Raw genomic sequence first — 13,938 nt, 5'->3', positions numbered from 1 at the left:
CCTGGTTAGCGCTAACCGTTGGTTAAGAGGTATCAAAATGTATAGGTTTCCATGGTATTTAACGCTGGTTAGCACTAACCATGGTTCGAGCAACCCGGGCCTGGGAGCTAGCTCTGCTAAACGTAATCCCATGATCCTCTACGCATTAGCTATTATTTTGTGGGAGCCTCTGCGACAGGACGTTTTGCTTGGTAACTAAAATATCACCATATCTGGGTTGAGATTATTGCTCAGCCTCCTACCCAGAACTTTTTACTTCGCTTGCGAAAACTTTTCCAAAGCGAAGGAACCAAATATGGTTCAACCTAGATATGGCGATGTTTTAGTTACCAAGATTAAAAGGAGATGCAGATACATTCTATCTAGTAAATGGTAGTTGTCCCTTTTCAGGATCCAGGTATATATATGAAAGGGCCGGTGGAAATCTGTCAAGTCTGTCAAAGGACCTATAGGGCTAGCAAATGCATTTTATGGCTGTGAAAAAGATAAAATTTTCTGGTTTAGCGATTTATTCATCTTTTAAGGACGGTTCATTTATAGCGGTAAATTTTGTTGAGTACCGTATTTATTCGAATAAGCCTCCAACCTAAAGGCAGAAAAAGTTAATAAGCACCCAGTCTCGAATAAGCGCCCACCCCCACCCCCACCCCCCATCCCAATTAGACTCAAATAAGCGCCCACCCCCGCTCCACCCACTTGAATAAATAAGTACTGATATATATAAGAGACTTCCCCGAAGACGGAGTTTTCTTCAGAGTATTAATTTTACAGAAACCTTTCTTTGTTACTTCTTCGCGTTTTGTTATTAGCATTTATTGTTTTGTTGCAAAGTAAACATACTTCACTTGCCGAAAATGGTGAAAATTTAATAAGCACTCAGCCTCGAATAAGCGCCCACTCTCAAGGTCTAAAAATTTAATAAGCGCCCAGGGTGGTTAATCGAATAAATACGGTATCCTCCTGTGGTTGGGCTGCTCCAGTTTTCCGGGAGGTCCCCCCTGGGGTTAGTGGAGTCGATCAATAGAATACTAGATATCAGTTGATATCGAAGGAGACAATTTTAATTTTAAAATTGCTATGCAGCCTCCCTGTTTGTAAATAGTGTTTGGCCGGGGAAGGCGTAATGGGGTTGGGGATGAGGGTGAGAGGGCTTGTAGTTTCTTTTCGGTTCGTCACTAATGAAAAGAGAATCGAATATAGGCGTCAAAATGGCGCCAAATTTATCAAAGTTGTAATCAGAAAAGAAACTGAGTAGGGGGATATGCTTTCTATTTTTAAAAATAAATACAAGAAATGCTGCTAAGCACTTTAACTAGTAAATATCACGAGACGATAATTACGAGGAAAGTAATTAAATTGATGATTATCGTTAAGTTGTTTCGTTGCAAATTAGATTACATTAGTGAGCTTGCTGAAACGATATTGGATTCATTACAGCAAGCAGTGATTCTTCAACACTCAAATATTTACTCATAAAATGCGACCCTTTAAGTAATCTGATGTTAAACTGACCTGTCTCTTAAATCAAAACAGGGCGGAGTTAAATGTTAGTTCACGTTTTACATAACACAGACGCCCATAAACGTGTTTTTGACCCTAACAAATTCACACATTAATACCTTTTTAATTGGTTTCCACGTTGATCCGAGATTTATTTTTTCCGGCTGAGAGCTATGGGCGCAAAATTGAACAAGCTTTTCACAGCCACATTTGTTATTTTCACGACCCAACACACACACACAAAATCTTAGAGACAGGTCCTTATAAACACATCCTTGGCATTGATGTCACAGATAAGTGCCAGTTTAATGCCAATTGTTCCTCTGTATTAGCTCTTAATATGGGAGGTCTGTAAGTAATTAGGCTATGTGGTATCAAAGCTGCCATATCATTTTGAGTTGTTATCGTGCGCACCTCACTCAGTATGTTGAACCCATCACCACTGGCATTCTGTAACTGTGTTTCGGTGCCTTTTATCTCCTGTTCTTCTGTGTTCCCACCATGGAACTGTCCTGTTCGTACCCCCACTCCAGGATATAGGACATCTTCAGACGAGATGGTCACACAAAACGCTCGCGCGATCGAGCAAAGGGACAGCACTAGCGAACCAAGCAAAAGTCGGAGTCTAAAGTTTGGGATTGAAAACATACTTTATGGAACAAACTCGCAACCAGGTGGGTAGGCTACTCTGGTGCGTTAGCACTAATTGATTGAGGGGACAATTCAAATTAAGTTCAAGTTCTTCCGGAATTCGTCTGATCATACTAATGGCTAATAATCATAAAACTGATTGAAAAGAAATCTAAACTTCACATTTCCTCAGTATTATAAAACAATTCATTCAGTTCGTTTTATTGCGTGATCTCATTTTGTTTGCTATTATGTGATAAGATAAGCGTCTTCTTATTTCACTCGAAATAATTCTTCTGGTGAACTTAGAAATTGTTACTCAGTGCAGCTATGATCTCCGTGTAAGTGATGGAGGCTCGTAAAGGAACGTAGAAACACGACAAAGGCAAAGTTAGAGGGAAGGTACACAGTTTCCTTCACTTTTGGGGAAGTTGCAGCAATGACACTCTTTAAGTTTCTTCCACGTAATAATCAACTTAGCGCATCAAAATCACACTAAACTGTGCTGCTCGTCACTGACTTCGTTTACATTTTCGTTGCGCGCCTTTAGTTTTGTTAGTTTTAAAGAAGCGACTGTCATGAACTGTAATTGCATTTTGACAGCAATTTTTCGCTGCTAAAGCCAATTCAGTCGATCCTGTGAAAGTCCATCGAACTGACAGAACGTTAGAAAGCCGGCACTTCTTGGCTGAGCAATAATGTCACTGCCGTCATCTTTGCTTTTCTGTATTCTTCAGTTCGAGATGAATACTTCAGACTCGTTTACTGGATTTAAATTGGTTCACATTTTTTTAGGGCACAGGTCCTGAGCTGAGCAACGTCATCTGAGTTATTTATCAGTCGCCCGAGAAAAATAGTTTACTTGATTCTTCTCGGCGCAAACAAAGACTGGAATATTAAAAGGCTTTTAGGACTGAGGGGTGTATGTGCAAAAGCTTAGGCTCACTCGAAGAACAATTACGCGGCATTCGGTAAACAAGGGCGCTAATATAGTTAAACAAACCATTAGTTTATTTATCACTATTATGTCCATCGGACATCCTATATAAATAAAACTTAGGTTATTGTCAGAGCAGAGATGTATTCAACAGTCACAACTATTTAGGATTTCATCAACAGACTCAAAATATAACGAAATGTGCCATTTTGCACAATATATTAAACATGTCACCGACTGGAAAGTACTGCTCAGTGGCTTTTATTTGAATGGTCAAACTTCAGGATTTCATCCACAGTCTTAAAAGTTAGAAACACCTTGTCGAACCAGGCACAGCAGCATATTTAAGTGGCTTTCATTTGAATTGTCACACAGTCAGCTTTAGCGGGATTTTATCCACAGACTCAACAGTCAGTACTAATCTAGATATTTTCTCTTGACAGTACCACAAGAAAGTACTGCTCCATGGCGACTTTCACTTAGATGGTCACACTTTCCTTTAAGAAAAAAAACCCGGCCCTAACAATGTGTAAGAGAACACCCCCATCCTCTATCTCTTGAGTTGAAAACTGATTTCATTTACAGAAGGGAAACAAATGTCAGAACTAAACATCTGTACCAAAGAGTTCTATCGCAAAACGATTACTTGAATTGCATTTCACATCTACAGGACTATATATCTTGTGACTAAATATTTAAATCTTAACGCCATTGGATTTATCAAGAGTGTCGTTTTGAAATAAGGTCACTAAGACTTTCCAAACGATCAAGGAAAGCTGGTAAGTTGAAAGGGTTTCTATACATTCAAGAAACACTGAGCAGGGAAGTTGGTGGCGGGGGTATTAGATAAGGGTTTCTACATATTTCTACCTCTAACCCTTTATCTTAAATATTTGTTTTCGTCCAGACTCAGTGTTGCTTTTTAAGCTTTCAATGAAAGTTGGACAATGTCATTGTTTTGCCGTACTTACAGTGTACTTAAGTGAGATGAATTCGAATGCAGTCTCTCGTTAACTGTCCCCTTTATTAGTTAGAGCCTCTGAAGTACTTCATATTCATTCTCTCTTTCGTAATATTACCAAATGAAACCCAATTTTCTAACAGCTTTCTCTAACAGCTTATTTAAATATGTACATTTCTTCATACAAGCTCGGTCACAAGGCTTAAAGAAACTACCCACGAACAAGACATCTTTACATAATTGACTTCTTCTGTCCCGAGATCTAACAACAACGTACTGTGCCGTCCAAATGAGTATCACTCAGAAGAGCTTACAAATGTGTACATTGTACCCGAATGAGCTGAGAAGGTCATAGTTAGCAGTCGAACACACCGTGGGTTTAAATTGTCTTTACGATGTGTGTGTGTATCAGCTGTGTGTTATTGTGCTTCATTTATTTTAGGCGTCGGCTAGAAATTGGTTTCTAACTTACACTCTGCAAAGTAAACTACATTCCTGTTGAATTTGGTTAAATTGTGTAAGAACTAAGGCGTCACTTGAAACAGTTTCGTGTAACTGTATCTTAAATCCTTACGGCTTGCATACAGTAAGTGTTTTTATAATGTCAAGCCAGAAAATGTTTTAACAATCCTACCTTTTCAAGAGCATTACTAGCAGCTTTAAATCATAAATTTGTTTATCTATAAGAAACCCAATCTGGGGTACTACGCTGCGATCACGACATAAGAATTTCTCAAAATTCTGTTGGATTCACTTTAAAGTAAAACGAAAGCATGCATCTTCGATCTCCCCTGAAGATCCTTGGCCTAACAGCTCATGCTGTACCCTTGTGAAATGTAGTCCCTAGTCGAATGTGGTTAGATCTCTAAAAGAAGAAAGGAAAGCGCAGTCTTCTAATGTTAATTTTTGCAATCTCAGACGATTGTTATCTGCGAAGCTTTATAAACACGGTGTTTGCTCCCTTTTTTCAAACGGAATTGACGAAAGAGAAACTTAATTACATATATAGTCGCATTAAATATACTAATGGCTTCATCTTTTTAAAGATTTTTAAGTGGATAAAAAACAGACCTTTTCAGGGAACAGATACAATACAGTACATAGTTATATTAGTTGATAGGCATAATTTACCGTCTCTTGAGATGTTTAGGAAAAATCAGGATCGCCAACGTAAGCTACGTTAGGGGCCGAAAAAGCTCCTAGCCGGTTCTACACCCTCTAGACACTAGACCGTTTTAGAAACAATAGTTGAAAGTGACAAGAAATTTCCCATTATCAATGACTGGATTTAGTTTCAGCTTATTTGCCTGCGAAATAAAAAGCATTTGTTGTCTTGGCAAAAAGCAAGATTTAATAACTCTCGACCTCTTTCAAATATCCGCAACCTTACCACGATCCGTGTTTATTATCATTTCAGTCTCTTTTTGCATGTCCGAAACGATTCTCCGATAACACAGTCACGATATAGAGGATATTACATGGCCGCGCGGAGATACGTAATTTCTCTTCTTCGAGTGTTGAAAAATATTCGCGAACGAGTGAAATATTTTTTTCAACACGAGAAGAGAAATTTCGTATCTCCAAGCGACCATGTAATATTCTATTTATTATATAAACACCAATGAAATACCAAACCATTTTACTTCAACAGATTTTGGTATGAAAGGTGCGATTTATTATGCAGCCATTCCAACGGTGATATTTTCACATGTGAAGATAACATGTTAATTTCACATGTGAAGATATCTAGTTTTCGCGCGAAAGCTCACTTGGTATTTCATTGGTGTTTATATAATAAAACTCATTTCTCTATAAACGTACTTTTCAAAATAACTCTTTGTGTGTTTTTTCTTCGTTGAGAAGGCATCGTTAACTTTATCTTCGGTTTCCAAAGACCTCGAATTTTATAAGGGTTAGAGTTGACAAATGTCAGCATTAATGGCATATCACATGATTGGAAAAAACAGAAAACCAAAAACCTCTTGACGAGAAATATTGCCGTACTTGGTACCATCTGAATGATGCTCTGAATTTAAACGGTCTTTATCGCTGGCAACGATTTTAAAAAATTGTGTTTAAGGTTTATTAATAAATAGTTGCAAAGTGATATTTGTTAAAATCCTTCTTTCAGGAGAAATCCTCTTTCAGTATTAAATTTGATGGTGATTGAAGTATCGAATGCTGATCCGATCCCAAAATAGCTCCTTTAGTCATCGAATGGCATTAAGTTCCTTCTTCGTATTTTTTTTCTTTTCCATGAAATATTTGGAGCTTCAAAGGTGTTAGGTCTGGTCCCCCACTTTTTACTCGTCATCAATATCGACAAAAAAAGAAAAGGTTCTCAAAAATGTAAAATATTCTGTACTTCAGTCACTGTAAGTACTTGGTGAAAGACCCGGGGCGGGATACTTTCTTGTGCGAACTACACGGAACCATGAGATAGCAACTCTGTACATAATACTGTTAGGGTTTTCTGCTCTAGATGTAGTTCAAAATAACACTTTATAGAGTGTCGAGAACAACAGGGGTCTGATTTTCCGCTTATCAATCCTGAGATCAAAGTATAGCAGCGTGATTGTAGCCACCTAATACTGTTTATGCATTAAGCTTCAAGATTTACTTCCGGGACATGAATTGTCAGTTTAGCAGGTCATAAGGCAGTATGCACTACGTGAAACACTCTTAAGAAAGCGTTGTAACTTTGTTCTTTGCATTCTTTCGTTTTAGCATATAGGTATGGTATTCAGATCTATTCAGCAAGGTTCATTCTTGTCCTTATAGGTCGTGTTTTTAAAGTTTTAGCATTACTGGTGATTTTGTATAATAGGCCATTAGAAGTAGATATCCTCACTAAATGAGACCCATTGTTCTCTTTAGACATGCTTCAGCATTAGATGATCTAAACTAACATGATGATAGCTTCTTAGGGAAAACTACACTTTAATCTGTCACGTAAAAAAAAGATGACGCCACTTCGGACCTACTGTTATTAACCTTCCTCTGCCGATTTATTCTTTTTGCCTGTTAATATTGCAATCTTTGAAGGATAAAGGCTCATTATACAAACCAATGATAAACTGTAGGACCCTGTAATAAGCCGAGTATATTTGTACAGGATACAGTTTTCTTTTCAGGAAAGAAAAATAAAATCAAACAAAACGCGGCGTCGTTGGAGGTGGTTTATGCCACTTCAGAGAGATTTAATGAGCCTAGCCGTTTTATATTTGCTTATTTATTTATTTTAGCCCTGAGTAGTTCGGGTTATGTCCAAATCTCTCAGCACAAACAGAAGTCTCGTTGTATACGGTTAGCGTTAAAAAAATTCTCCTTGAAGTGAAGATCGGCGATTTCAAGAATGATTCAACTGACTGAAAATTTAAACTAAGTGACTCTGTTTGATAATTCTTGCAGCTAATTACCTACATAACATGTGCAACATTCCTCTAAAGAATATTAGCAAAGGTCAGCGATGATTTCATTCATACTGCAAAGTTTCTCTGGCTTAAGCTAAGCCGGAAATAGCTGATATCAACTAACAAAGCATTAGGAGTGCTTTATGTATTTTGCTCGCTGGCTGCGGTTGACAAACTCTTATGTCAATTAGGTTAATTGCCTTATAAAATTTACACTAGAAGGTTTATATGATAACTTGGCAATGTGAGGGAGATGACTATATGAAAGATATACCAACTTAAGAGAGATAGTTCGGATTCTTGCATGTAATAAAAATTCTTATTTCTATTTAAAACTATTATTTTCAGAACACCCAGAAGTCCATTTTCCTGATTTCCCGTTTCTGTGGAATGATGGCGTTAATATCATTACCCATCAGCCCTTTTACTCTCCGCCCATGCGCACTTCAACCCGCCCTTGGTGTCGCCCAGTCTTCACACAGCTGCAGCGTCGAGGTCTGGAAAAGCGTTTCCAAGCAACCAAGTACGTCACCAAACGAGAGCGGCTTCAGATCGGCACCATGTTGGGTTTGTCCGAAACACAGGTGAAAGTTTGGTTTCAAAACAGAAGAACAAAGTGGAGACATGAGGCAGCAAAGAAAGCGAAGAAAGAAGATAAACAAGACGAACAAACCTCGTTAGAAACGAACAATTGTGCCCAGAAAGGGGAAGTAAAAAACGAAAAAGAAAAGGAAGACGGATGCGACGAGTCAGTTTTGAAAAAGACAGAGAACAGTCCATAACTTAGTGAAGACCTTACCGTTCTTGTAGCAAATTCAGACTGAAAACTAGCGAAAACTTAAACAGAAATGAACTTTGCTGTGACCTTACATGGGAACGGGCCAGCCATTTGCGGCATTATGGTTGCGGGTCATGTGAAAAATTGGATTCAGGCATAGTTTACATGTAAAACTGATTTTTACATTCTATTATTGTACATAACCTCCTCTGGAACAAAAGGACTTGTCTGCGGAACAGCTGTTGTACACAGTTTTCAGAACAAGCTACCTTTAATATTACAGTATAAGAAGGGAAATAATTTCGACGGAAACAGCCGCTCAGAACTTGATCATGAAGACGACATGGCTGAAACTTCGATGAATAGCCACGAATATTTTTGTTATTCACCTTTTTGTTGATAAGTATTTTGAAGTTTTAGCTGAGGCCTCGCCTACCGTGCGAGCAGTGGTGCGCGTTTCTCCAGGCCGGACGCTACGCAACGAAGAGAGAAAAACCACTGCGAGCAGCCGTTTGCTTCTTTGATCGAGCCGCCGTCCAGCTCCATGGACGATTACAGGTGAAACCTGCAGGTGTTGAAAAACAAGATAAGGCTCTCGCACATTTGCTTACGATTATAACCGCTGCCTCAAGGCGAACCTGCTGTTAATTTGCGCTCTTTCAGTCTCAATCGCGATTATTCCTACCCACTTACTTTGTCACATGTTGGCGAACCAAACCGGAGTTCAATTCTTAGGGACCATATCTAGGCTCACAGAGAGAAGTAAAATTTCGTCGTTGCTTGGTTACGTCGTCCATAAAAAGCGAAATTACGCATTTTCACGACGTAGTCGTGCAAAAACGGCAAAAAAAAAAGGCGGCCAAAAAAAGTGTGATGCACTTGCAAAGATGTTGTTTTGTTCGTTAAACCTATTGTTGTTTTGATGTTCTCGTTACCGTGGAGTCGTTGGATCTAAAATTCCCGTAATGTTTCCTGCAAAACAAGAGAAAGTGATGTCATTTGACGTTTTGGCCTAGGCGACACGTGGACGCGCATGCTCGATGAAAAAGCAAACGGTTGCTCGCAGTGGTTTTTCTCTCTTCTTAGCGTAGCGTCCGGCCTGGAGAAACCACTGGTCGTAGGAGAGTAGGCTTCACTAGGACTAAAAGTTGATATTTTTTGGCCTCAAAACTACTTAAGATGTTGTATAATTACATGTTGAAATGTTTCAATAAAATAATATGAACCAAAAACTGCTGTTCTTTGTAAGACATTGCGTTGCTTGTTCTATATAATCAAGAGCCATAATAAAATGATAGAAAATGTTCTTAAGGGGATATGTCACGTGGACTTTGCTAAAGTCATTACTTGGCTTCTGAACCTATAGACAAAATACTCCTTTAGAGTCATGGAGGATATCAAACACATTTCATTGAGCAGGCAGCACTGACCATAATAATCTTTTGTTGATTTTTGCAGGCAGAGCAGTAAAACTTGAAATAGTTGGGCTAACTTTTTCAACTTTCAGTCCATTTTTATTTTAGGCTTAGTCAGCAGTGGGTGTTTCGATGCGCCCGCGGTAATCCTCGCCCGGGTGAGCCCATCGAGAGAACCACGGCTCTGCCTCGTACCCAGGCACTGCATTATTCGCAGCACAAGGGGTCATGGGAAGGACGAAAAACGGGAAGCTCGGTCTTTGAAGCTTCCGATGATCCTTCAACCGCGACTACCGTCGAAAATCTCAAGAAGCGCATGGGTACGAGGTGGCGCACTTAAGAAGTGATAAACAATCAAAAATAAAACAGTAGACGATGGCTTTTGTCATATACTAAGGCAACAGTAAAAAGTCACAACATTTGGACCCATGCGAGATCATTTTCAATAAGTCATTTGCATAAAGACCTTATTGTACTACAACAACCAGAATCCTTCAGGGTTCTTTTTCTTCTGCAAATTAGGCCTGTTGTCACTCAAACCTCACCGGGATTACCAAATTTAAATATGAAAGGAAAAACGAAAAGGATTCTGGTCGTCGTGGTAAGATGACACCATCGTGCAAATGGCCTATTGCGAGTAAAATTACAAATACAAATTAACATACATATACAGTACAATACAAAAAAGCCAAAGATAAGAATGTCATGAACGCTAAAAAGTGACAAAAAAATGTGTTACTGATAAGTTATGATGTGATTTGGGACTATTTTGTGCTGCTCCCTTCACTGGTGAAGGTGGTGGCACGTGTAACACTAACAATGATACACATCGCATTGTTGATTTACAAGGGTTGGCTTGTCTTCCCTCACTTTCACTCGATTTCTTCTTGATCTTTTGTCTTGTGTACCCCGGGCGGATATCTCCATTGGTCTCCAAGTTGTCTGCGTCGTGTCAGTCAATTCCTGGTCTTTGAAAGGCAGCAGTATTCTGATTGGGGCGTCTTCCTGTGTAAATGGATCTTCAGACACTTTTAAAGAAACAAATTTGCCGATACTGGGGTAGAATGCACAAGTTTGTCTGGGTAGAGCGCCGTTCACCGAGGTAACATCAAATGAAAAATAATCCATCAAGCAGATTCCAAATTATTTCGTCGGACTAAAATACAGGTTTACCGAAAACGCCGAGAAAAGCACTTCAGCGCTTTTACGCCACAAAACTAGAATGGTTATGAAAAATTACAGCTCACATTTCGGTCGAGTAAGAGGAACGTTCAGTTTATAAGGTTGCATTCGGTAAGGCATTTTAAAAAAGCAATCAATCAATCAATCAATCAATCAATCAAATTTATTATAAACGCGTAACACCTAGGAGCACGCATGTTCGCGTTAAAACGTGTACCTGTATGAAAAAATATAAAAGTTTTAAGCTACCGGTAATTTAAAAATGATCATTTTCCTTCTTGTACTCGACGAAGGGAGCCTGATCTGATTATTGTTTACAACGATATGATGTAAAAATCAGGTTCTCATCAAGTAGTAACGAGTAATCTAAAGTACAAAAACGATAAATGTGATATTTACAACTAATATATTTATAGCTAATACTGTTTACAAATAATACTTACAGATAAAAAATTAGAAACCTTAAAAAATGTGTCAGAAAATTGAACAACAAAAAGCTTCAACTTCGAGAGTAGTTAGAAATAGATCTTGATAGACCATAGTAATTAGTGTTCTTCATTTTAACATCTTCGACGTTACCAATATCCAAAACGTCCAAACTAAAAATATTTTATACCTTTAGACAGTGCGAAGCACAGCAATTTCATGACAATAATCAAATAGTTTACCCTGCTTAAAAGTTACAGTGACTTCAAAATGACTGAGGATAATCCATTTTTCAACCAAGGTTTTCTAACCCTAACCCTAAGTTGATTTTTGTTGCGTTCAATTAACGTATCGCGACTGATTTTGGTAAAAAAGAGCAAGCCCGGCTTATGTAATCAGGACCTAACCGTTGTCAAAGAGGAACCATTCACTCAAGCGTCGCAAAGATCTGTTAATGTATACCAATCTTGACTGACTTTACTACACTGATTCTGCACATGAGGATTGTTAGATTGAGCGTAGATAATAAAACTAGAACCCACTGATCTGCCCAGACTGTGGACCAACTTTTAGGCAGGGAGGGATGCCCCACCACGGAGTACAAAGGTGACTGTGCGTAGTCGGACTTGTTTTCCGCCAAACCCTATTGAAGCCACAGAAGCAATTTTCGCAGTTAGAATATAGAGGCTGCTCCTGGTATGTCCGTCCAAATGTCCTTCTTTTCGTTGTTTTGAAATCTGGTGCAAAGTAAAGCCTTTTGTGGAAAAATAACATAAAATAAAATCATACCATTTCATTTGATTTGAGGTTATCTACTTTACTGTTGATTTCTTATGCCTCATGTAAGCTACATAAAGTTTTTGATGTTTTAAACATATTTCTTCAATCCAAACCAATTTCTTTAGCAACATTCTCATTATATAGTGGAAATTTCTGCCAACACGGAGATGCGACTGTTGATATTTTTTATAAATTCTGCCTCTAAATGTGTGGTGCATATAGAAATGAGGGTGCTAATGGGGTTAGCAGTTAGCTGATATTTGGCCAAAAAATTAGTAGTTAACTGAGAATTGGGTACCCCAATTAACACTCTCAGAAATTGCTCTCACATTTAATAATTGACATGGTACACATACATCATTGCCCTCGCACGGATTTCGCCCAGAGGCGAAATCCCGAGGAGGCACCCTAGTAACTCGCGCGTATATTAAGGGCAGTACTTACAGTTCAAATCTACAGTCAGTATACTGGAAAAAATCTCGATTTGCTCGAACTGGGGCCGCGAGGAATCGGTAGGTAATGATGACGTTTCTATTGTTTGCGCCCGCAAGTACGAAATGGTTAGGATGACGTAAAGACAGAATCCCGAAGGGACCGCTCAGGTAGATTTTGCAGTCATACTTCGATACTCTTTCGCGTTACGCAGTGACATTCTGTGGAGCAGTTGTTTTGAAAGTTATGGACCAAAAGACACTCGTTAAGCGCAGGGGAGGTTATAAGGTGCGTTTAACTATGTATATATAAACACTTGGAGAGTTTGCAAGACACGAGTTCACAAATCTTTGATTTATATTGGAAACCTTGCCAGACACTCTTTCTCTCTCTTTGACCTGAATAAGACTCAGCCCCAAACAAGCAAGACGAGTGAACAACGGCTAGCTTATCACTAACAGATTGATGGTCATTTACAGAAATTCGCCGACAATCAAATTCTGTGCTGACTTATTCCCTGCACACAGATGTCCTTCCGTTATAAAGTTTAAGGCTAGAATGTGCGTGAATCGATCAAACGTCCTTTTAATTTCTAAGGCTTACTTTCCGGCAAATAAAATGAACTGAAAGTAAAAAGGGAAAGAGAAATAGCGAAAAATTCAACTCCTAATTAAATCTTTTCTTATGGTTTAGAATAAACTATTCTCGAAACTGAGAATGTTTTGATCAAAGCTGTGTAAATCGAGCTGAAACTGTGCATGGAACCTTGCGTTTCCTGTATTTATCTCACCTATTGTAACGAATATGTGTGAAAATCTTCATTATGAATCGGTATATTTCAAAAAGCTACACAACCAGCAAGAATACTATTGACCGACAATATACAGAACGGGGGCAGCTGTAGTGTCAACTATTACTATTACTATTGTCATCTTACGTGCACTAAGGAATCGTACCGTCAACTCGCTTTATAGCAGACACCATAGGGACCTTGATTAGCAAGAGTCCGTAAAAACGGAAGTGTATTTCAGTCAAGCATCAGTAATTTATTTCTGCCTGGGATTTAGCTGTTGTTCGTATCATCGGAGTGTCCGTACAGCGGGGTGTCCGCAAGGCGAGAGTAGCCAATGTACCCAAATTTTTTTCCCTTATTTCCTGTAAATAACACTTCTAATAAGCGAACGCGGACACCGAAAGAGTTGATGAAATGCTCATTTATATTCTTACAAACCTGTATTTAACAGACATTTTTAACTAGGTTCCACTATCCAGGCACCTTCCAACACGACATCAGACACCAGAAACACTAAGGATTTCCTCCCACAAATTTGTCGAATTTACAGTCCGAAACGAGACTTGACAAGAGATGTTTCAATTTGCGTCAACGTTGTCGAATATACAAGCAGAAAGGAAATTGGAAATGCATACACGTACACGTCTTTACAGTTAAGTATACAATAAATCCTTCTTCGGTCAGTTTATCT

At 38.7% G+C, this 13,938-nt stretch overlaps 1 protein-coding gene across 1 annotated transcript; it reads left to right on the top strand.

The window, feature by feature from the left end:
- The first annotated feature begins 1,683 nt into the window (after positions 1–1,683).
- Positions 1,684–9,451, top strand: LOC140930418 (homeobox protein DBX1-B-like). The gene is made up of 2 exons (XM_073380103.1): positions 1,684–2,174; positions 7,790–9,451. The coding sequence occupies exons 1-2, from the start codon at positions 1,925–1,927 to the stop codon at positions 8,221–8,223; spliced, it is 684 nt and encodes a 227-aa protein (XP_073236204.1). The 5' UTR covers positions 1,684–1,924; the 3' UTR covers positions 8,224–9,451.
- Positions 9,452–13,938: the final 4,487 nt, after the last annotated feature.

Source organism: Porites lutea, chromosome 3 (assembly GCF_958299795.1).
Source record: "Porites lutea chromosome 3, jaPorLute2.1, whole genome shotgun sequence".
In the NCBI taxonomy this organism is placed as follows: Eukaryota; Metazoa; Cnidaria; class Anthozoa; order Scleractinia; family Poritidae; genus Porites; species Porites lutea.
The sequence above is the reverse complement of the archived record's forward strand: the minus strand, read 5'-3'. Positions and strand labels throughout refer to the sequence as shown.

What these genes read in the sequence shown, in the direction of transcription:
- LOC140930418 (XM_073380103.1), top strand. Translation starts at nt 1,925, where the DNA reads ATGTTGAACCCATCACCACTGGCATTCTGTAACTGTGTTTCGGTGCCT. An exon ending in TGGAACAAACTCGCAACCAG is followed by an intron (nt 2,175 to 7,789) that starts GTGGGTAGGCTA and finishes TATTATTTTCAG; the next exon opens with AACACCCAGAAGTCCATTTT.